The sequence below is a fragment of the Eretmochelys imbricata genome, chromosome 25, assembly GCF_965152235.1.
Source record: "Eretmochelys imbricata isolate rEreImb1 chromosome 25, rEreImb1.hap1, whole genome shotgun sequence".
Lineage (NCBI taxonomy): Eukaryota > Metazoa > Chordata > Testudines > Cheloniidae > Eretmochelys > Eretmochelys imbricata.
Genome location: NC_135596.1, coordinates 16,412,624 through 16,435,659, shown reverse-complemented (window position 1 = coordinate 16,435,659; position 23,036 = coordinate 16,412,624). Strand labels below are relative to the sequence as shown.

General features: G+C 50.4%; 1 protein-coding gene across 5 annotated transcripts in view; it reads left to right on the top strand.

The window, feature by feature from the left end:
* MAST3 (microtubule associated serine/threonine kinase 3) overlaps positions 1-23,036 on the top strand; it is a 59,914-nt gene that overhangs the window by 33,841 nt on the left and 3,037 nt on the right. For 3 of the 5 annotated variants that reach the window (XM_077841909.1, XM_077841911.1, XM_077841912.1), the window contains 21 exons: positions 537-694; positions 3,194-3,269; positions 4,432-4,641; positions 4,724-4,846; positions 5,745-5,877; positions 7,881-7,948; positions 8,520-8,605; positions 9,329-9,537; positions 10,460-10,598; positions 10,887-11,019; positions 11,236-11,401; positions 12,824-12,925; positions 14,019-14,141; positions 15,450-15,559; positions 16,276-16,430; positions 17,135-17,367; positions 18,292-18,492; positions 19,087-19,313; positions 19,530-19,652; positions 21,489-21,625; positions 22,385-22,566. In XM_077841909.1, coding sequence (XP_077698035.1) covers positions 537-694; positions 3,194-3,269; positions 4,432-4,641; positions 4,724-4,846; positions 5,745-5,877; positions 7,881-7,948; positions 8,520-8,605; positions 9,329-9,537; positions 10,460-10,598; positions 10,887-11,019; positions 11,236-11,401; positions 12,824-12,925; positions 14,019-14,141; positions 15,450-15,559; positions 16,276-16,430; positions 17,135-17,367; positions 18,292-18,492; positions 19,087-19,313; positions 19,530-19,652; positions 21,489-21,625; positions 22,385-22,566 — 3,094 coding nt within the window. Of the gene's footprint in view, positions 1-536; positions 695-728; positions 1,929-3,193; positions 3,270-4,431; positions 4,642-4,723; positions 4,847-5,744; positions 5,878-7,880; positions 7,949-8,519; positions 8,606-9,328; positions 9,538-10,459; positions 10,599-10,886; positions 11,020-11,235; positions 11,402-12,823; positions 12,926-14,018; positions 14,142-15,449; positions 15,560-16,275; positions 16,431-17,134; positions 17,368-18,291; positions 18,493-19,086; positions 19,314-19,529; positions 19,653-21,488; positions 21,626-22,384; positions 22,567-23,036 lie in introns of those variants that run through there. The other 2 variants (XM_077841910.1, XM_077841913.1) reach the window with 2 other exon arrangements.

The following is a 23,036-nucleotide window of genomic DNA, read 5'->3' as shown; positions in this document are numbered from 1 at the left end:
ATAGTTTTCCTTCCTCAACATCGCATTCTCTGGGGCTTCTCTGCATGGCCAGATGTTTTGTTCAGATGTTATTTTTACAGTGTGCATCTGAGTTAGCTGCAACACTTTGTAGATGGCGGGTTCTTTTGTCGCAAATTAATACTGGGGGCTGCATGTCTGGGTTGGGGTGTACTGTGGAGCTGTTTGGGGAGCCCAGGGCTGTAACAGAAGAGGATGCTACAGACTGGGACTGAGGAGCAGCTACAGAGTTGTTCTGTAGGGAGCTAGAACAGCAGAGGAGTTGCAGGCCAGAGTTGTCTGGGGCAGCTGGCGGTGCCTGATCTCATGGTGTTTGGGGGCTAATGCAATGCATTTTTCACACTTATGTGCAGCGGATTTGGGAGTGTTTGTAAAAAGCAAGGCCCCCAGGTTGCCTGTCAGGATTTCCAATCTATTAAAGGAGTGTGAGGCAGCTGTTTCTAATGAACTGTTTCCATCCTGCTCCAATGGAGGAATTTAGCTGTCTCCTAACTGCTTGCATTTGTTGTTCTATCCAGTCGTCTTCATCCTCTCAGGAGCGTCTGCACCAGTTACCATACCAGCCGACCCTTGATGAGCTGCATTTCCTCTCTAAACATTTCCGCAGCACAGAGAGCGTCACGGACGAGGAGGGGCGCCGTTCACCCTGCCTGCGGCCACGATCCAGGAGCCTAAGGTATCCAAAGCCTCTGGCTGCCTCTGGGCTTTCCACAGTGTGTGTGTGCACACGTGCATGAAGTTGTGTGTCTGATGCATGTAAAAGATGCTGGTGAAGGAGGCATTTCATTGTCATAGGCATTGCCAGACTGGAGCAGGCCCATCTAGCCTGGGATCCTCTGTCTGACGCAGGCTGGCTTGCCGCTTCAGCGGAAGGTGCGGGAAGCCCCCTAGTGGACAGTTATGGACTAGCCCCGTCACAGTTTGGCTGTACCAATAATGCTGACCACCAGTCTGATTCTCTGCTCTCCGTGAGAGTCTGGGGGTGTGAAACTTGGTATTTCTTGTGCTTTACTACACAGACCGTGTTCTACAGAAATGCCACTGCTTTCCCTGCAGCACTTCCACGAATGGAAAATGGCGGGAGTTTAATTCCAAAGCACAGTGCAATAAATCTCACGCTAATCCTGTCGGCACTCCCTGCCTCTCGGGGGGGGCTCTCCTCTGGACTTGGCGTACAAGCCATACACAAGTCTGCTAGCATGAGGCTTTTGTTGCTGGAAACTGTTTACGCCTGAAACGCAGGCTCTTGAGGCTGAGATTACAGAAGCTTTGTTTGAAGCGCCTTGTTATGTTGTTTGTTTTTGTGTCCTTCAGTTGGGACTCATGCCTTCACGCTGATCCTTGGGTGGGTCACAGCAGATTGAGAGGTAAATTCTCAACTGATCCTCAGATCAGATCAGAGCATACCTGATAGTCTGTTGTTGCAGACCCTGCTGCAGGTTGGGATCTAAGTCAAGAGGCCAGGAATCAGACTTACCCTTGAAAGATTTAAAAAAATCTGTTTATGTAACTGGATCTAGAAGCATTATGCGTATTAAATAAAAGCTAGGTGCTCTGAGTACATCTGTTTGCAATGCCTTTTTTCTTCCCTCACCCCTGTTCTCCCCAACCATTGCTTTTTCAGACCCAGGGCTGCAAGCAGGTGTACAGCATTCTCAGAGATTTCAGACATGCAGTGTATTTGTGTGTAGCTGCATCTGTCTGTTCCCTTCTTGTACATAGGCACATTGCATGAAATTCACAAGAAAGGTCCAGCATGGGAGTGGAGCAGAGAAGTACAAGCAAGAGTGCCTGGCAACTCCTCCTCAACTTCTGCAACTGACAATAGACTAAACATGCAGACCTCCTGAATTTGACAGTGCCCCTTCATAAACTCGCTGTGCATTGGAATGTCGAGTTTCCATTCATTGGTTTGTTCTCCAGTTGTCAAATGCAGCAAGTGTGCATCCTTACAGGGAATTTTTCAGTTAAATACTTTTTCCTGTTGTGGAATGTGTTTAGAGGCCTCATTAGTAGGGCGAGAGCTGTAATTGGTCCTGGGCTTTGTTGCCTGAAATTTCATTAAAATTAGATTAATTATCTCAAGGGCTTTACAAGTGGATGAATGTTTTACCAAAGAAATGCTAGTTATATGACTGCCATCACTTGTACTTAGAAAATACAAAGAATCCCTCGCTAAGCTGTGGCTTACTTCTTAGTTACTGAAATGAGAATGGGGGGAGAGTTGAAACTGGTCTTGATCTTGGCATTTGTTATATCTTGGTTAACAAATAGGTGCTGCTCCCTGTATCTGGCTTTGTGTAACAGGATTAAGATTCCAGTGGTGGCGCTGTGGCCAGGGGAGAAAGAAGGGTCCGCTGAATTCACTGGTGGGCTAAAAAAGATAAACAATTCATGTGAAGATCCCTCTGTGCCCTGCAAAGAACAAAAATCAGTTGTTTTGCTGCCAGTAGTGAAAAGACAACTATATCAGCAGATCGAGAGGCCCTGGGTGTCAGGCATGCTGGCCTGCTCACAGTTGGCTGTGGTCTAGGCATCTCGCCAGTGGCATTATAGTTTGCTGTCTGTAATACTGGCATTAGGGTGGGGACTGGGACAGAAATTATAACCCTGAGGGAAAGAAAAAGGACAAGCCCTTTCTTTAATGGACACATTAGTCTCTCAGCTCTGGAGATCTAGATTCAAAACTACCTTGGTTTATAAATGCCATGAGTCTGGAGGTCGGAGTAGCTTATTGCAGACAATTATTCAGCTCAGACAGCTGCCAGGCAGTCTCTTCCATCGACCAGTCTCTCCTCCCGGAGACTAACAGCTAGGGGTGCAGATTGGGAATGTGGTGGGGGATGTTCTGTGAGTTAGGAATGACGAGCAGTTCCAGAGGGGACGCTTCAGGGCAGCAGTGAGTTGTGTTGCTGTTGGTGGGAGGGTAGGGTGGTGGGGGAGCTGCAGGCAGCCATTGAGGTGCATTGGGGAGCTGTATTTGGGGGTGGAGGTGCCCTGGGAGAGTCACTAACTGTCAGGATGCTGAGTGCTTGGTGTGAATGTGCTTTAATGGCTTGTGAAACGTAGCAGTTGAATAGAAAACAAAGTGTGATGAGTCTCCAAAGGCACTTAAGACTGCACAAACCCATAATTACTTGGTTTTCTGAAGATAAACCTGTTTTTTTCCCCCCAGCCCTGGACGAACAAGTGGAGCTTTTGATAATGAGATTGTTATGATGAATCACGTCTACAAGGAACGATTCCCGAAGGTAACTGCCCAGAGCTCAGAAAGATTATTCAAACATAATGTATCTTCGGCTTTTCAGCAATTTTGTCTCCAGCAAAATCATTTCTGTTCTTTATCCTGGGACAAAAGGTGTACCTTACAGGGGAGGTGTGTGAGGGGGCTGGAAACCTGATAATTCACTGGGGGAAGAGCTGAAGATTCATAATGTCCTCTCCTGGTCACTGTGGAGCATGTGTTACTGCAGCAACATAAAACTCTCATTAACAGTCTCTGGAGACCACTTCTTGGTTAAAACAATGTCCATGTAAGCACGTGAATATTGTGCTGAGATTTTCAAATGAAACAATATCAGTGCAGTTACAGCACAGTCTAAAATAGTGAGACATAATATCACAAAAGCAGGGAAATTCTCGTTCCGGCTGTTTGTACAGCTGCAATGGTCCTAGGGTGCCATGACACAGCTCAAAGTCGCATACATAAGAGGAACATTCTTTCCAGCACATCTCTAATGTGAGGATCAGTACAATTATTTTGTATGCCGCTGGCATGCTGCAGTCATAAAAGACAGCCCAGTGCGTGCCAGGCTCCGGTTCTGTGCGAGCTGGGATCCAGGCTTATGTGCTGCATTGCTGGGCACAGCAGCTCATAGCTTCTGGCAGCAGGTTTTTCCATTTTGTCAGCTGGCAATTTCCTGGCTGCGGGCCTGCCAGGGGAGATAATAAACAAAGTGACAAGCCCCTTTGTTTTCATCCTTCCTGTGGTTTCACATGCTTCTACTTAAAGGTTTATGGGGAGAAAGAGCTGGTAACTGCTGAGTGCCAGATCACTTGGAAATGACCAATCTCTAATGCACTGTCATACTGAAACGCCTGTCCTGTAGCTAGGAGTGTTTGGACCACAAGGGTCTACTCTGCAATCTTCTCAGAAGGATGTTCAGGAATATGTGTGTGTAAACCCCAGGGCCAGAGCATCAGCTGGTGTAAACTGCCATAGCTCCAAGTTCACTCCAGCTGAGGATGTAGCCCCTAGTGTAAACATGCTGCACTTGTGTAGGTCATGGCTTGCCCCAGGGCAGCGCACTTGCAGTAGGAGTTTGCACTGGGTCAGCTGTGCTGATGGCTAACGCCCGGATGTAGGCTCAAGGTCTCAGTCCCACTGTAGTCATCTCCTGCTCTGCCCTGCAGGCCACAGCGCAGATGGAGGAGCGCCTGCAGGGGACCATCACCAGCTGCTCATCGAGCAGTATGCTGCCCCTTGCTGATGGCGTGCTGGGGTTCATCCACCATCAGATCATTGAGCTGGCCCGAGACTGTCTGGCCAAGTCCCAACAAGCTCTCATCACTTCACGCTACTTCATGGAGCTGCAGGAGAAACTGGAGAAAATGCTCCACGATGTGAGTGTTTGGGTGTTCTCGCAATCCCCCCCTCCTCCCAACCCTGGCCCCCCCACTGACAATGGCTGTTTGGTGACCTCAGCATTCGTCTCATTCTCTGCAGGCCCAGGAACGTTCAGAGAGTGAGGAAGTGAGGTTCATTGACCAGCTGGTCAGGAAGCTGCTGCTAATAATATCCCGCCCTGCCCGCCTTCTGGAGTGCTTGGTAAGGAGTACTGCGTGGCCTGCCAGGCTGTCTGCACGTGCAGGTCTGTCATGGGTATGCCTCATTTGGAAAGGGAAGTGCTCATTACTCATGGAGTAAATTGGAAAGAATCACTTCGTGCAGAACAGCTCGATCTACGTTCGTGCACCCAACAACTGAACAGCAGTGCAGCTCCTCTGTCGCGTACGCAGTAACTGAGTAACCCTAACACAAGCTTCACTGTACTCGCTAACCCAGCCACTGGGCTTCAGACTCACCGTTAGGGAACTTGGTTAGGGACCAGAGAGAGACGACGAAGACAATCAGATCTTTAGATCCATGTGTTAAAGAATATTACAGTACAGGATGGGAATTACAGTGAGGTGGGAATGTCTAATCTGTTTTCCTTTTCTTGTCCATCTCAAGCTTTTATCCATTACACTTAATCTCCAACACACATTCTCCTTTGGTTATTAATCCACCTTGAAAACCTAAAGTTTTCAGTGGTGTATTTCCAAATCTCTCTCAGTAGGGCTAGTCCGAGAATTATTTACAGCCAGAAGGAATAGTAGGTATGCCAGCTCAGGCATACAGCCAGCTTGCCCCCTGAATTCTGGGACATGGGCACATGGCTGGATTTTTCAACCAGGGGGGATTACACTGGAAATGCAGACACAAACCCAAGATCAGGGGAGCTATGGTTCTCCTGCAGAATTCTGATGCCCACGTAGCATCCCGTAACTCCAGAGCTAAAGGGAACCCTATCATTACAATCTACGATAGTTACTCTAATTCCGTTTAAGAATATGTACATGCCTGTGTACTGTGGTGCCTGTGAGTTGTGGTGGGGGAGGTGCTTTTATTTAAAGACACAAAGGCAGAACGCACTTCTTGACTGCACTTATTCTCCTTTGGCTAGGAGTTTGATCCTGAGGAATTCTATCATCTTCTGGAAGCCGTGGAAGGACATGCTAAAGTAGGCCAAGGAATAAAAACTGATATCCCGCGGTACATCATCAGCCAGCTGGGGCTTGCCAAGGACCCTCTGGAGGGTAGGGATGTTTTACAGCTCTTGGACTGTGTCTTGCTGAGTGATCAGGCAGGGGATCAGGAACAGGAGAAGGAGCCTCTTGCACATGGCTGCTGCCAGTTAGTTAGAGTTAGCATGTGTTGGAAGGTCTCTGCTACTCCCAGGCTAGGAGCTGCCCAAATCCGAAAAGTCACCACTGCAGTTAATGCTAGTGTCAGCTTTGCTGACATTCTCAGCCAACGGAGAAGGACTGAACAGGCTCTTCTAAGGGTGGTCCCTCCAGGGCAAAGGGGGGGGGTGGCATGGCAGCCTGGTGTGGAGAGATTTGTGCTGCCCCTGCCTGTGCTGAAAGTGCTCCACAGACAGACCGAGAGCTTGTCGCTCCAGCACACCTTGCTGCTGGGCAGAATGACAGAGATGGACCCGCACTGAAATGAAACCAAAGCAGATGCGGCAGGACTGTCAGAAATCACTATGCAGTCAGCAGGTCAGGTCTAGGTAGCTGTTGGTGTATCCTCTGGGAGGCCCTTTCCCCTCAACTCTGATGAAGGTGCGTAAGGCAGTAACCCCCCTCTCAGTCCCGCAGTGCAGGTGACTACTGCAGGATGGGATTTGTGCTTTCTCCCCAATGGATCTTGCTCTTTGGTAAGTGTATAAACATTGCATCACCAAATGTTAATTGCCCAAGTGTTAAGGTTCCGATAGCATCGTTAACTCTGCCTCCTGTTCCTTACACGTTGCATTGGAATAGATGCTTATGAGGCCAATCAGGAGATCTCTCAGACCAACAGGTAACTCTTTCTTCAGCAAGTTCTGGCTGATACTGATTGGAATTAGCCTTGAAGTTGTTGTTGTTGGAAATGTACCTCTCTAGATGCTGTGGTAGCAAGGGTTCAGATGGCATGATTGCCTTTGCAAGGATTAGCGCACAGTACTGAAGCAGTCTGTTCAGGGATAAACGTGCATCAGCTTCCAAACCCACCCATGCTTGGACTGTGGTAGTGGAGTGGGATGTGCATTCTAGGACTGTATCCAAGTCTCTCTATGCCAGAACCAAATTTTCCTTCATTATCGCTTGCTACATATTAAATATTACTTTCAAGAACACTTAATCCATGGGAAGCCAAGGCCTGTGGGGGAATCATAATCCTTGAAGAACACTGAAAGGACAGTGCAGAGTAGATAGAATTGTATAAATGTTTAACCCCTTGATGCCAGGACCCTGAATTTCCCAGCAATAATGGCTAAAACAAAAACATACAGACGTTGTGTGGGCTCCAGGCAGGCAGACATCAAAGAAACATCTGAACACAGAGCGCGGTATGGATGGTGACACTTTCTACTTTCAGCATTAGTTTTTGTTAGTGATGAAGGCCTCAAAAAGCCTGAAGCTTCCATTCTGACAGAGATCTGTGAGTCAGGCTGCCTGCCAGCGGGCTTCCTTGTGGGGTTTTGGTGCTCCCAGCCCTGGGAAGAACTGATCCTGGACTTGCAGAGGAATGGGTGAGAGACCAGAAGTTAGTCAAGCACTTGAGGATGGCAGAGGCTCGATGTGGGCAAAGTTTTGTATCTGTTCGTCTTTATCCAGACCAGTTTGCTGATCCCACATATATAGCAGCCCATCACATCCCGTTGAACAGTCAGAATATTGGCTGCAGAGGGATTGTGTGTGCAGCAAACCCAGACAATGTAGTGGGAGTAGGCCAGGAAAAGCATCTCTGCAGCTTCTGGTGAAGTTGGCACCCAGTGCAGGTTGCTCAGTGAACTTGTGCAAGGCATCTCGTGTGTAGACGGCACCTTCTGCCAGCCTGATACTAGCTGCGGCAGCAGGGTCAAGCCTGTCTGGAAAAGGTGGTTAATTTTCTAACAAAAAACTTCCCCGGAAGGGAGCAGTGTGCAAATCTCAGTGGAGTTCCTTTAATCCAGGATAGACGGGTTTCAGTTCCTCCTCCCTCTGAAACAGCAGCAGCGTGTCTGTGTGGTCTGTTGAATTCCTGACGGCTAGCTCTTTCCGTTTTTCTGCAGAAATGGTTCAGCTGGATCATTTTGATAGTGGGAACACCATGACCCCAGAGAATGACGTCTCCCATGAGGTAAGACCATCCAGCCTGAGTTAGTATTCGCATTTCCCAACCAGCTTCTCTGACACCTAGCAAATTAACTCTTGGCATGCAATATAAGGCAATGCCAGGAGGCTGTCTACATTCCCAGGGAGCTTGGAGTTTGAATTGTCCATCCATGGAGGGTTGCTGAAACTGTGTGAATTTTTGAAGGTACATGTCTCATGGACACCTCTATTCCTGTACATGGACTCTCCAGTTGGCACCTGGACATGTGGAACGGGCATGTGCTTGAAGCAGTTTTGACTTGACAGTTCACAGTTTGCAAAGTGCAGTTGATTTCTGATGTGGTGGCTTCTAAGGATGCTGAGCAACAGCAGCCTCCTTTGAGTGTAGGTCTAGGTTTGCTTTTACTGGTCGGACTAGCCCCTTGTAGCAAGAAAGCGTCCCTTCGTGTGATGGGTACCATAGGGGTAGGGAAGGGTGGGCAGGAGTGTTTCCCAGGGCTAGTGAATTGTGGAGGGGAAGCATACGCAGTATTTACAGTCACAGCACTGGGATGTGAAGAAAGATCAAAACACCCCTTTGTGTATGTCTCATGCAGAGCCGGGCCTCAGCTGCCACTTCTCGGAGGAAACCCTGTGAGAGTGACTTTGAGACCATCAAGCTGATCAGCAATGGGGCCTATGGGTAAGTTGGAGAGAGCCTCTGCTTCAGTGCAGGGCGCTCAGGAGTTTACAGGCTTGGGGCTGTGCTGAGCAATCCACTTATGACTGCAAACACTGGCTTCTTTTTGCAAACGATCCAAGTGTGAACTAATCATCTTAGTGTTGGGCCTGGCCTGAGCAAGACCAGCTCCCCTAGAAAGCAGGCACAATGGTGGCGAGTGCAGAGAGACACAGAGCAGGCCAGGTATCTCACTTACTATGTCAGTCTTGGCACTCCAACGCGACTCCATTGAGTGTGTCATTACAGCTATTGCACACAAATCCTCCTGGCGAGGAGCAGCTTGCCACGTCTGACAACGGCGCCTGCCTCGCTGCTCGGGTTGTAAATAAGGCCAGTGTCCAGTAAGACAGATGCAGCTGGCAGCCTGCTTGGAAAGGCCCATTGTAATTGACCTACTTGTCAAATTCACCCTTTGCACATGGGGAGCACAGTGCTTGGCAGGTTAGAGGCTAACCTCCAGAAACCCCATGCCAGAGTCCTCAGTGAATGCTCGCTCTCACTGGGAACTACTCTAGGTGGCGGGAGATGCAGGGTTTTCTGTGCTTTACAAGTGTTTTGAAGCAACAAGACCAGCTCTTCTGGTCGATAAACTTGACAGCAGCTGCTGGAGCCCCATGCACTCAGTAATGAACCCTGCGGTGCCAGCAGCTTGGCGGGTGGTCTCATCGCTTTCTCCCCTCCTAGGGCCGTGTATCTGGTGAGGCACAGGGAGACCAGGCAGCGTTTTGCTATAAAAAAAATTAACAAGCAAAACCTCATTCTGCGGAACCAGATCCAGCAGGTGTTTGTGGAGAGGGACATCCTCACCTTTGCCGAGAACCCCTTTGTGGTCAGCATGTTTTGCTCCTTTGAAACCAAAAGGCACCTGTGCATGGTGATGGAATACGTGGAAGGTGAGAGCCAAGCTGGTCACCCAAGGGCTGAATGGTGACTTTACACTGTGGTTGTTAGAGCAGATTTTTAAACCTTAACCTGCCGTCTTAGGGTAGGAAAACAAAGATCCCCAACGTGAAGGTTGCGGCCTGAGAATGCTTTTAGCTCTCATGGCCATCAGGCCCCTCGGTGCTGAATGTCTGTGTGATGTCCTGTGCGAGCACGTCACGCTGCCCTCTGCTCCCCGTGCCTGTCCTGTTCCTGCAGGAATGGAAAATCCTCCTTCCTTCGCAGAGCAGAGACTCAAAAACCATCTGCTGCCCGTTGAGAGAGGAGCTTGGTCTGTGCACACAACTTGGAGACAGGTGCTCCTTGTGTTTCCCTCTCTCTGCCTCAGTTTCCCTCTCTGTAAAATGAGGTGGTTAATACCTCCTCTCGGGGTGCAGCAAGGATTGTGTGTGTTAATGTCTCTGGTGTGTTCCCTCTGCCAACCTCTCCTGTTCATCTGCATCCAAACACGTAACAAACATGCATTCACCAGGTAACCGATGTCTTTGAGCTGCAACAGACCCTCCTTGCTGGAGTGCTCTCCAATATGTCTCAGTCTTAGACCTGCTGTTCTCAGCTTGTACCAATGCAACATCCCCAAAATTGGAGAGCCAGGTGCCACCTGAAGCAGCAGCAGGGGCTGGCAGATGGGTGGCCATCCAGGTTCAGAAAGAAACGCTTTTCTGCCATATGCAATTGGCCAGGTATAGCATTGGGTTGCGGCCACTCTGAGGCAGTATCCAGGACTTGACAGCTCAGGGGTCTGATTTGGTGTAGGGAGGCCTACATTCCTGTTAAGAAGAGGTTGCTTGAAATACTTCAGGATGCCCTCAGCCCAGTCCTGCATGCTGCACAGTTGCCTGTGGCTCATGGAGAGTTTGTACGTTTCTGTAGGTGGGGACTGTGCCACGCTACTGAAGAACATGGGTCCTCTGCCAGTCGACATGGCCCGGATGTACTTTGCAGAGACTGTTCTAGCTCTGGAATATCTTCACAACTACGGGATTGTTCACAGGGACCTGAAGCCTGACAAGTAAGGACAGAAAGGGGGCTCAGGGTTGGAGGAGCATGGACAAGAGGCTGTCAGATTCTAAAGCGGGGAAGGAAGGAGGGGTTTCCTTTGTGTCCCCTTTCCCCATTGAGAGTGATGGGAGTTGCTTCTGGCTGAGTGATCCCAAGTCAAGACCATGGCATGAGCAGAAAGCAGCCAGCCTTTTCAATGTAATTCTCAGAGCGGGGCCCTGCTTCTGCTCTCTGCTTTGTACCAGGCTCTGCTAGGGAGTGAGCCAGTGAGATTACGCATACATCTTCTCTCCTGCAGTCTGTTAATCACTTCGATGGGCCACATCAAGCTAACAGACTTCGGCCTGTCAAAGATTGGGCTGATGAACATGACCACAAACTTGTATGAAGGGCACATTGAGAAGGACACTCGGGAGTTCATGGACAAGCAGGTACATTCAGGATCTTGGTAGGCTCAGATCCCACGCTGTAGTGGGTGGGGCCATTGGTTCAAACTATCTCTCTTGGTCCCTGGGGAGAGGGTGGGAATCCTGTATCCATCTCTCCCCATCTCAGGGAACCAGCATAGTTCTGGGCATGCTGCAGCAGTACCTGGGCTGCTATAGAGAGCAGAGGTTCCAGTATTACCGACGCCTCTTTGAATGCAGGTGTGCGGCACTCCCGAATACATTGCGCCAGAAGTGATCCTCATACAAGGCTACGGGAAGCCTGTCGACTGGTGGGCCATGGGCATCATCCTATATGAGTTCCTCGTGGGCTGCGTCCCCTTCTTCGGCGACACCCCAGAAGAGCTGTTTGGGCAGGTGATCAGCGGTAGGTCTCTAGCAATGGTCAATACCCTGAGTCCATCCTCTCGTCTTCGTTCCGGAGGCTTTCTGGGTCTGAGAGTTCCTAGCCCTTCTTTGTCTTGGGTTATATCAGCACCAGGTCTGGGGTGTTCGGGTATTCGGGTTAGTGCTTCTGGCACACTGAGACTCTGAACCATGCGGGCACCACTTCCTATTATAGGCCGCAGAGCACAGCTCATCTGCGTATTAACAATGATGAGATTTTGCCCTTCTCTAGTCTCTTCCATCCGTGGTCCTCGAAGGGCTGTACAAACGCTTACCAATGAACATTTGCCTGCAGGGGTTCGTGGGCTTCTCTCACGACTATGGCTGGGCGTTGGCGCAGCCCTGGCTCTGTGGCAGGTTAGAGTGCGCAGCTGGCTCGCAGGTGGCAGGCACTGGGCCAGGCGTTTAGTCTTTTGAACTGATTCAGTGACCCCAAGGAGGTTGGGATCCTCTAAATGAACAGATTCCTTTTTACTCCCTCCTTCACCTGGAGTCAAACGGAGGCAGAAGGACAATGTATTCCTTACCCAGGACAAGGTGAAGAAAGGAGAGATGTTTAGGAACTGGCTTAGGAGAATGCACAGCTTAATTGTTGCCTGCACTCAAATGCTGTTCCTTGGAATGAGGGTTGGGCCACAGGGGTGTTTCATCATCTGATTTAGACATGAGTGTTCTCGAAGTGTAGATGGGCCATGTCTAGTTGGGTTTCGCTTCCTTCCTAGGCTTTGGGGGAAGCGTGGCTTGCAGGGCTGTCCTTGTACAGCTGTCATTTCACTTTTCTCTTTTGATTGCTGCTTAATATTTCTTTTAACAGTAACTCTTCTGATTAGGTTGTTGGGCATCACCCAGGTCTTGCAGCATCCTCACCTTATGATTAGTGAGTCAGAAAGATAGCTATGATATAGCTTTAGAGTCACTGAGTGTGGACATGGGACTCTTCGCTTTCCCAGAGTTAGGTGACTAGCATATGCTTTGCAGTTACTCTGTGGCATTTTTCTTGTGCAAAAATAACTTCCCTAGCAAAGGTACTTTGCCTTAAGGCCACAAGTCATAATGACCTTTCTTCAACTCACTCCTAATTCTGACCCAAGTGGGATGCTCCCTGAAGCCATAAAGGCAGGAGACCTGAGGTCAGAGCTGCTCATCATGAGAAAAATAGGGCATGAACCTACAGCTTCCTGCCCCCTCCAATCCCAGCCACTTTTGGGGTGCCCGTTGGATGGAGTCCCAGACCACAAGCTATGGGGGCCCTAGGCAATAGTGCAAGTCACTTGTGGAGTGGACAGTTACAAGTCTCCAGCTGGTGTCTCCATGATCCGCTTTTGACCCTGGCTGTTCTTATGCAAATGGCCTTTTGCTCTCAAGGGAAGGGGTCACCTCATGATTTTCCATTTTCTTCCAGATGCCGTTATGTGGCCTGAAGGCGATGAAGCTCTTCCTGCTGATGCTCAAGATTTGATCACGAGGTTGCTAAGGCACTGCCCACTGGAACGCTTAGGCACCGGTATGCGCTTACTGTACCCTACTTTTACAGCTTACATCTGCCAGGCAGCACAGGGCATGGTCACCGGTGAGATGGCTGGAGTGGCTCCTTGCTGATTTGCATTTGTCTGTTCAATTGATGTCTGTCTCGCCTTTGAGATGGCTTCCTTAAGCAATTAGAAGTGTCCCTAGGATGTTTATAAGAGCTCTTCTTTAGAATCTGACTTGTGGGCTTTGCTCTCTCATGTGGTACTGCCCATCTCAGCCTTGAGCATAGCTTTTCTACAAACTGTATTCTGCCATTGGGGTAGAAACATTCCCCTCCACTCCAGATGTCCGCATCCCTGGAGAATCTGGGCAGTGCTGATTGCATGATGGCACCCTATGTGGATAGGTACTTGATGGGATTAAAGCATGCTCCTGATGCCCCGTGGCCACCTGCAGTTGGAAACCTACAGCAGTGCTTAATAACCCATGGCTCCTGCTCCTGGCTCCTGCAGGTGTTGAAATGTTAGTGTCTCTGTCCTGAAGAGCCCTGGTTCTCTTTCTGGTTCCCACCTAGCTTTTTGCTTGCCTTTCATTTCACCTTCAGCCTCCTGCATTTGCCGGCTTAGCACGGTTGCTACCCCTCTGTTGGTATATACAGCCCAGGGCATAGCTATGGTTCTGTGCCACTGCCTTTTCCGGCTTTAGGGTCCTGCTGCCTCTTCCTGCTCTAGCCATTGCTCGTTGTTCTCTGCTTTGCTAATGAGAAAGCGCCAACAAACATTTTGGCAGTAGGCCAGATCCTATCTCTGTTCCTGCCACATAACTCTGTAAATGTCAAAAAATTACTCTGGATTTCTCTTTGTTGGTGTAACCAAGAGCAGAGTCTGTCCTGTTGTTGGAGACGTGCTGGGGAGGCCAAGGCCAGAATTTGGTCTTGTGAACTTTGTTGGGATTGGCTTTGGGAACCTAAATCCAGGCTGGTTCCAGTCTATCCAAGCCATCTGCACTGGGGGTCAGATAAAAATAAACTTGTTTCCAAAGTGAGAGCGCTTCCTGGGCTGAGGGGACAGCTCTGGGACCTGAAGTCATGCCTGCTCTAACCTACGTGATTCTGTGCTGGACACCAGGTGGCGCCCATGAGGTGAAGCATCATTCCTTCTTCCACAACCTGGACTGGAATGGGCTGCTGCGGCAGAAGGCTGAATTCATTCCCCAGCTGGAGGCTGAGGATGATACCAGTTACTTTGACAGTAAGGTCAATTCTTGCTTCTCCTCTTTGATTCCATTGTCCCAGCAGTGAGTCTGGGTAGAATTACCCAGAACAAAGAAACTTTCTCCAGGAAGCTGTGGGCAAATTTCTGACAGTGACTTTGCTGTAGAAAGGAATGATCAAGTCATTGCTGTGTGAAGTGAAATTCTCCTGGTCATTCCTCAGGTGGCCATGCCTCCAGGTGCGCCAGCTCCTTCGATTTGCTCGTATAAGCCCTTTGCTGATGGTGCCCCTGGCTCAAGAACCTCCTTGATGCGCTACCTGCCAGGCACAGCGGGAGGGACTGGCAGATCAGACTGAGTGCAGAGGGCTGTGGCCGGAAGAGTTCACTTGTGGGATTTTGCATACAGACTCTGGTGCTGCAGATAAAACTAAAATCTGGCACCAGGGTGATAGTTCCTAACAAGCAGTGAAGGGGCTTGCTGGCTGCACCTTGCTTTGCTCCCCTCAACTGCTTTGGGAAGTGGAAAAGAAACATCCATGCTGGGAAACCCCAGCCCTCAGCGATGTGTCTCGAGGAAAGCTCCTGTTGCTCTGCCCTGCATGCCTGAAGGCATTGATTTCTTGTGTACCCACAAAGCTGACCAATGGTGCATCAGGGGTTAAAGCTGGAGTTAAATGAGTGTGCAAGGCTGAGTGCATGGTAACCTGAGGCTCACTGGGGAGCACTTTGGGGGTTGCAAAATGCATGGTTAATTCCCCCACTCCTGCAAGGCCGTGATACAGGTGACCTAATTACTTAGAAATTTGGTGTGTTTAAAGTTTGTTCTATTCACACGCTGAGGAACATAGGACTTGCTGGACTAGATGAGACCCATGGTCCATCTACTCCAGGAGTCTGTCTGTCTTTGGTCAGAACCAGACACTTCACAGGAAGCTGCAAGAAACCTAATCCCTATTATCTAGAGACTGGCGTAAGCCCTGAAGCATGAGCTTTAAGATCCATTCCAAAACTTCCTAGCATTAGCAAAAGAAAATAACTTTCACTTCTGTGCCAGGGCTTCCCTGGGATTTAAACCTTGGCCCTCTGGCACGGTAAGCAAGAGGTCTACCCCTGTGCCATTTGGCCATCAGGGCCCCTCTGAACTGGTCCCCATGTGACAGTGATGGTATCCCTACTTCAGCCTTTATTTCTGCGGTGAGGGGCTCTGGCAGACAGTAGGAGAGATGTTATTATTTTCTGTAAACAGTGAGTGTGGCCAAGTTGCTGGGATTGTAGCTCCCTGGAGGATTGACCCACCCTCATGGGAGGACCAGCCCTGGCTGCATTATCACTTCTTGCTTTCAGCTCGCTCTGAAAGGTACCGTCATTTGGGCTCCGAGGATGAGGAAACTAATGATGAGGAATCATCTGTGGAAATCGGCCAGTTCTCATCATGCTCTCACCGCTTCAGCAAGGTACTGGAAATGCCCCTGTGGAACCAAGTGGGCTTGGGGGTTTAGAGAGACCTTCCCCCTCTGGTAGGGCCAAAGCCCCCAGCTGTCACTCTCTGCCAGAACACAAGTTTTACTAGTGACCTGAGAGGGGCTTTCTGAGCTCTCAGGCAAGGGAAAGCCCAGGGAGTCGGCTCACCTGCTGCAGGAGCACCATTGAAAGCTCTGCAGGGAATGCTCCGGGAAAGGCTGCTGGTGATTCACAGCGGGGGTGCTCTTCCTTTCAAGTGAGCACTGACCCAGCACCCCAGCCTGGTACTAAGGAGGGAGATGTTGCTAGAGGTGCTGCCCTTCATGACAGCTCAGGTCTGGATCTTGACTTTTCTGGGATAAGGATCCCATGGCACCATGCCCCAGGGTAGGAGAATTAACCCTGGAGTGTTCACCAAGGTCCCATTTGGCTGGTTGCTTCCTAGAACGCTCCTGGATTTATTATTCTTCACTCTGTCCTGAATTGTTATGTGGAGTTGCTGTGAGATGTGGTAGCTGTTTGACCTCAGAGGTGGCTGCATTTCATTGGTGGGTGGGTGATTCCTGTAAACATGTGGTCAGAATCTCTGCTTCAGTAGTTCAAGTGACTTTGGTGGAGCGATGCCGGCAGAGGCTGGCCTGTAATGTGTAAAGTTCCTGGCTGAACTCCACCTTCTGCTGGCTTCTAACATGTGGCCTCTTTGTTGCAGGTTTATAGCAGCTCTGAGTACCTGGCAGCTCACTCCAACTTGAGCCTCTCATCCTCTGAGCGCAGTCAGAGTGAGGACAAAGAGGACAGAACAGAGCGGTGGGACAGGAGCTCAGGAGACGAAGAGAAGAGCCGGCTGTCGGGCACAGAGACCAGGTGAGCTGGGTGGGACGATGCTGCAGAGACCTGGCTGAACCTCCACTGGTGCATGCTCTCCAGATCTCCCTCCGTGGAGCACGAGCCTCCTGTGCCTCTAGGGCAGTGGTTCTCAAACGTTTGTACTGGTGATCCCTTTCACACAGCAAGCCTGAGTGCGACCCCCCCCCCCCATAAATTAAAAACACTTTTTAATATAGTTAACACCATTATAAATGCTGGAGGCAAAGCAGGGTTTGGGGTGGAGGCTGACAGCTCGTGACCCCCCCAGGTAATAACCTCACGACCCCCCTGAGGGGTTCCGACCCCCAGTTTGAGAACACCCGCTCTAGGGGAAAGCGGACTCCCGAAGGCAGCAGGGATGAGCGAAGTGTGTGGACCCTCACACCATTGTTATGGCTTGGCAGCTCAGCCAGCCCTGGGCACTGGGATTTGCTCCCAGCAGTCGCCTGACAGAGAGTGGGGGAGTCCCCTTGCTGAGGGGGCGGCAGGAGATCCAGCAGTGGGTGAGTCCTGCTCCTAGAAGACTGGTTTGGAACCCCAATGAGATGGTGAAGTCCCCATAGCAGGGTCCTTGGCTGCTAGCAGTCCAGTTTGCCCTGAAGTTGGAGAAGTGGCCCAAGGGGACCCTATGGTATGGTGATGGTGCTGTGTCTGTCCCCAGCCTCGGTCACTCTCTCAGACCATCTCTTTCCTCTCAATAGGCTCCGATCGTGGACGTCCTGTGGCTCAACGGCCTACTCCTCCCGGCATGAGCGAAGCTGCAGCCCTGCCACCCTCACTAGCACCTTCAGCCTGGAGACCATGCCGAAGTTTGCTTTCTCCTCCGAAGAGGAGAGCCCCTGCCCAGGCTCTGTAAAGGCTGAGAGACCAATGTTTGTGCTGGGGGACCCTGAAGCAGGGGCAGGAGGAGCGGCAAAGTCCTCAGCGTTATCAGGTACATGGGCTGTGGATGGCGGAGCTGGGTATTAAGGATACCGCAAGTGTCACCTTTGCCATTTGGCAAAGCTCTGTGCTAAGTGTGGGACACAGCGTTGTGTCTGGCCTTCTGCTGGGGAAGCAGCCTGTATACATTGTGCAGGGCATTTACACTGGATTGGTTGGTAGAGGCCCAGGCCATTGGGAAGCCTCCAGGTAATTCTAGCTCTAGGGTTCCCTGTTACTCCCCAAGGTTCCAGGGCAGGTGAAAGACCCTCTGTATTTATGCCCTGTTGGCACGGCATGCAGACTCTACGCTCTTCTGTCTCCCCCATCATTTCCCTGATGAGTACAGTTGGAGTCCTCCGGAGCAGGTGTGTTATGCTCTGAACATCCTGCACTGTGCAGAATGGCTGGGCGTTCAAGCTTGCATCACTTGGTGGTAGGGGGCTCATCACGTGCCTCAAGGGGACGGTGATAGCTTCCCCGGTGTGTGCTACTCGTCTCTCCTTTACCCCTTTGGGGGGGTGGCGGCAGCGTGTGTGGTCTGTGAGGGTGCTGAGGGTGCTACACCCATGCCCCACATGTGCCCTTGAATAGGCACTGACAGGCTAGGGAGGGAGCAATTGCTGGAAGAGGGAGCCAAATGGGGGATGGGGCTTCTGGGGAGACAGCCATGTGTGGGAGTAACCACTGGGAACAAGGTGGCCCTAGCTGGGCATTTGCTTAGTAGCAGAGTCTAAACCTTGCCAGTTCCTGTGGAAGGAGGTTACCTATGAGCAGGGGGAAGTGACAGTAAGGGCAGTGGCTCTTAGACTTGATACTGTTCCAGTGAATGATTCAGGATCATCCCCAGCTGGCCAGCAGCAGAATGGCTCTGCAGTGGCATTATTGTGCCTAAGAAGTACCAGCTTGCTGACCCCCTTCCTCCCTCTTTGTCCAGCTGATATTGTCAGTCTGAACCGCGTCCGCCTGCGGAGCAACAGCACTGGCACCAAGAACTCCGCCCCGAGAGCCCTGGAGCCTGGGGTGGGCCGCAGGCTGGGGAGTCCGAAGAATGCTCCAGAGAAGCAGAGAGTGTCTTCAGGAAGCAGAGTGCCTAAATCTGCTTCTGTCTCAGCCCTGTCCCTAATCATCACCTCAGGTCAGTGGGAAGCAGCTAGTGAATCTGATGCCCAGCGTTAGCTGTGTAATTAGCAAATGCATGTTTCAGACTGGATCATCTCCACCGTGCACTCCTGCACCTTGGCCCCAGCTGCCCTGCTGCACGATGGCAGCCCTTTGTAGCTTTTATTGTCTGTGTTACACTTTCAACAGCTTGAGCGTTACCAAGAAGGCTTCCCAGGCAGTTCCTGCTCAGTTAAGCCCTCTTGGGTTCCTCTGTGCCCCTCGGCAGTGGGACCCATGTAAGTGATAACACTGAACAAGAGCCAGAAAATGGAACCAGCTTTTGATGAGAGGGAAGCTGGCAAATCTTCAGAGTAGCAAAGGGAAACAAACTGTACAGACAGTGGTAAGGAAGTGAGATTTTTAGGCTCCTTTGTGGAGTGGACCGAGGTGCTCCTCACTCGGGCAAAGAAGTTTCTGCATATGGTTGTCTGCCAGGCCAAGTCCTGTTAATAACAGCAGAGTTTGGCAGCCCCATTACTCTTTGGTGTGAGGGGACTGACTCCCCGCTGCACAGTGCTGGCAGGCACGTGGGATCCAAGGGGAAACGGACACTGTCTGTTGTTTGTAGATGACTCTGGCAGCGGAGCCCTCATGAGCCCCATCTCCCCACGCTCTCTCTCTTCCAACCCATCCTCTCGGGACTCGTCCCCGAGCCGGGATTCCTCCCTCAGCATCACCAGCCTGCGTCCGCCCATCATCATCCACAGCTCTGGAAAGAAATATGGCTTCACCCTGCGCGCCATTCGTGTGTATATGGGGGACAGTGATGTGTACACAGTGCATCACATGGTGTGGGTAAGTGACTGACTGGCTGGGGAGCCTGCACATGAAGGGAGCAGTGTTGTGCTGCGCAAGGCACGGTGCTCTGCATGCTGAGCATCAGTGGTGTAAAGGGACCAATGTTCTCTGAAGAGGAGAGGGAGGTGGCGCCAACTGGCAATGAAGCCTAAAAGCTGTGTGAATAATCCTGAGGATCTGCTTAAGTAATGTTTCCTGGTTCTTCAATTCCAGAGCGTGGAAGATGGGAGCCCTGCCCAGGAAGCTGGGCTGAGAGCTGGGGATCTCATCACACACGTGAATGGAGAGTCTGTGCTAGGGTTAGTTCACATGGATGTTGTGGAGCTGCTGCTGAAGGTAAACAGCTTGCTCTGGTTGTAAATGTGCCACCGGGTGCTTTGCTCTTTGTGGAGCTCCTTCTAACACTTTGCTCCCTCTGCACATGCCTCCTGAGCCCCCGGGAGTGAGCTGCTGTTCAAGACTTTGAGCAGCAAACTTTTTGTTTAATTATCTGAGAGAGAGAGGGAATTCACAAATCAGCAGGAGTCCAGCGATAACCCCTCTCTGTTGTGGCTTGGCTTTGCCCTACGACAGTGTGGCTCTGACTCACATGCTGTGTCTGCTCCCCTGAAGCAGAGTTCTCAAACATGGGATGTACAGAGCGGGCCAGTCACTGGGGCCTGGCTGCTCCTCCTTGCTTCCCACTGCCAAATTCTATTAAAAGATGCTGAAAATCCAGCAGAATGTAGTCTCCCATGTAAGCTATGGTTGGAATTGGCTTAAGGATTTTATGAGATCCCAAATGGGAGGGGAGGTGGGTGGGGCTGCATGATTGCGAAGGGGTGGCCCCTCTGGTCGCTTGCTGTTCCCCACAGGTGTCGGGGCCTCATGACTTTGCCTATCCCAGGGTGTAATTTCACATTTCTCTCATTCTTAGACTTGGCCCGGGCTGTAGTATCCTGTGTACGGACCATGCTTAGCCAGTAGGTCCAGTAGAATTCAGACACCCGGGTTCTTTCCTTCAGGACTGTGTGACCAAACAGCCTTCTTAAACCTATTGCTTATTTTAACAGTAGGAACAAAGCTTCTTCAGAAAAGAGGATTTTAATTCAACAAACAGTATCCAGGCATGTCTGTGGCTTACCAGCCCAACAGTACTGTAGTCAGGACTAGCTTCTTCAGACACACCCAACAGGTGTCTGAAGTCTGGTTCCCCAGAATAACTACCCTTCTCTTCGGAGTGTGTCCCTTTTAAACTTCTGTAGTCCTTTTGTTGTTCTGTGTTCTTGGGCTTTGACCCTTCTGGACAAAACCAGTCCTGTAAGCTCAGCAGGATATTGAGCCTGAGTCCTCAGAGCCAATGGAACCATAATAGCCCGCAAGTGTTGGCTGAGGGGAGGCTTATCTTGAGCCATTTTTTCCACTTCCTGCTTCTTTTTCCTTGCAGCCCCCTGTTAAACTAGACCAATATGTGTATACAGTAATATCCCAGTGACCAGGTCAGCATACAGCATTAATACATTATTGCAGAACAGCTGCATATCCAACACAGTGCCATCTAGAAATGCTGTGAAGAAGTTTGAGAACCCCCTTGCCCTAGAGACCACATGGCGGAAGTGCAGTTCTCCCTGTGGATGCTGGCAGCCCAAAATGTCTCTCTCTTCAAAAGGCAATTCTCCTGGGGTGGTTGGGACCTTTGTGTTCCACAGACTGGGCCCTGAGGAGAGGGGGGGTCCGCTCCCTTATAGTCCTGTCTCCTCACTCAGTGACAGTGAGACAAGCATATGTACGTACAGTGGCCCGCAGACGATCTATTTTTAATGAGGTTTACACCCTTCCTCAGTAGGGTTAATTACGGGGGGACCCTCAGGGCAGTGGTGCATTCCATAGGCTGAGCTGGAGACTCAAGCTTCAGTGTGAGAGCGCCTCTGGAATGGAAGCTCAGCCTCCTTACTACCATATGCCATGAGTGAGGCATGATCTAGCAGTCTGAGCAGTGGACTGGGAGCCAAGACTACCTGAGTCCTGATCCCAACTCTGACAGTGACTCCTGCTGCCGGCTTGGTGGACCAGGTCACTTATTCCACGGGAGGTCAGACAAGATGATTCTGATGGGCCCTTCTGGCCTTAGAATCTGCTGTAAACAGGCTCATGCCGTATGCGTCACAGCAACTCGCTTGGTGCATTTCACAGAGTGGCAACAAAGTAGCACTGCGAACCACCGCCCTGGAGAACACATCCATCAAAATTGGTCCTGCTCGGAAAAACAGTTCCAAGACCAGGATGGCCAGAAGGAGTAAGAAAAGCAGGAAAAGGGACAGTCAGGACCGGTGAGTAGAAATAGACTGGGAACAGGATGACTTCTGTTACTGGGCATCTCTGTGTAGTTCTGAAGAGAAGCTGGCGTGTGAGCCCTGAAGTATCTTGGGGAGCTTTGAGTTTATTCACCTAAGATAGGGAAGGAAAACGTCTAAATGCTGCCTCCACCAGGGAGAAGCTCTCCTAACTAGCGAATGCTACTTAGTGTTAGCCAAAGAGACCAGTGCCTTCTGTACTTACTCTTGGGCCAGCATCCTCTTGCTTCACACAAACAGAAGGGGTGAGAATTTACTCAGCTTCTTGAAGCCACAATGCCTGGTAGTGCCATGTTATAGCATGCCCTGGGGAACACAGGTTGAAGGCTCAGTGAAACAGGCTGTGGATATCAAGGGCAAAGAATAGAGATTTTTCCTTTAAAAATTCCGTGGATGTTAATGGCTGCAGTAGCTTTTAATGGTAAGGTTCCTGTATGTGCTTGTTGGCAGATCTGGCTCTTTGCAGCTTGCTATAGAATATTTTTATAAGGCATCTTTTGTCTGAAATGGTGATGCAGTAAATTCCTTTCCCCATTGTTCGTAGCATGCAGAATCCTGAAGTGTTGAGTTCTTGGCTGAAAACTCAGCCTGGAGTTGTAGACCTCCCTAGAAGACAGACTTGGGAGAAATCTTGTTTTTTAATGCCCAAGGGGAATACAAAGAGGTTTTGTGAAGTTTGTTTCTAATGGGCCCTTCCATGTAAATCCTGCCCCTGGGGCTTTTTTCATCTCAAAGGAGAAAGTGCCTTTTCAAAAAGATCTCCAAGCAAACGACTGTACTGCACACCAGCCGGAGCTTCTCATCTGGCCTCCATCACTCCCTGTCATCAAGCGAGAGCCTTCCAGGATCTCCCACACACAGTCTGTCACCTGGACCTACAACTCCCTGCCGCAGCCCTGCTCCAGACCTCCCACTAGGTAGGGGTTAGTTCTGATCACTCACCCAACTACGGCTTCTGCTACTTGTGAGATGGCTTGCCCTGTGCTCTGTCCATTCCATGAGTGGTGTATGTGGCTGTATAGCGTGTGCTCTCAGGCTGTTCCTGCAACAGGATCAAGGCTGGGAATGCGACTGTGTCTCCAGGGTTCACTCGGGGGGTTGTGGACACACTAAGAGCCTGCTCCACTCAAAGGAGAACACTATGATAACTTGTACAGATGGGTATCTCTGTCACTCATGCGTTTATGGCAACAGTGCTTTGTGCCAAAGGGCTTGTCTGCCCCAACTGCTAACTTGCCTTTCAAAAGGTATTTTGACATGTTGAGGATCATAGTGGCTCTTGGGAATAATTTTCCAGAGTAAATGAACATTTCCCTGTAAATTCACAGTACGGGGCAAGGACGGAGAAACACAGTGTATAAAAACACAGGGTAGAATGACAAGAGGG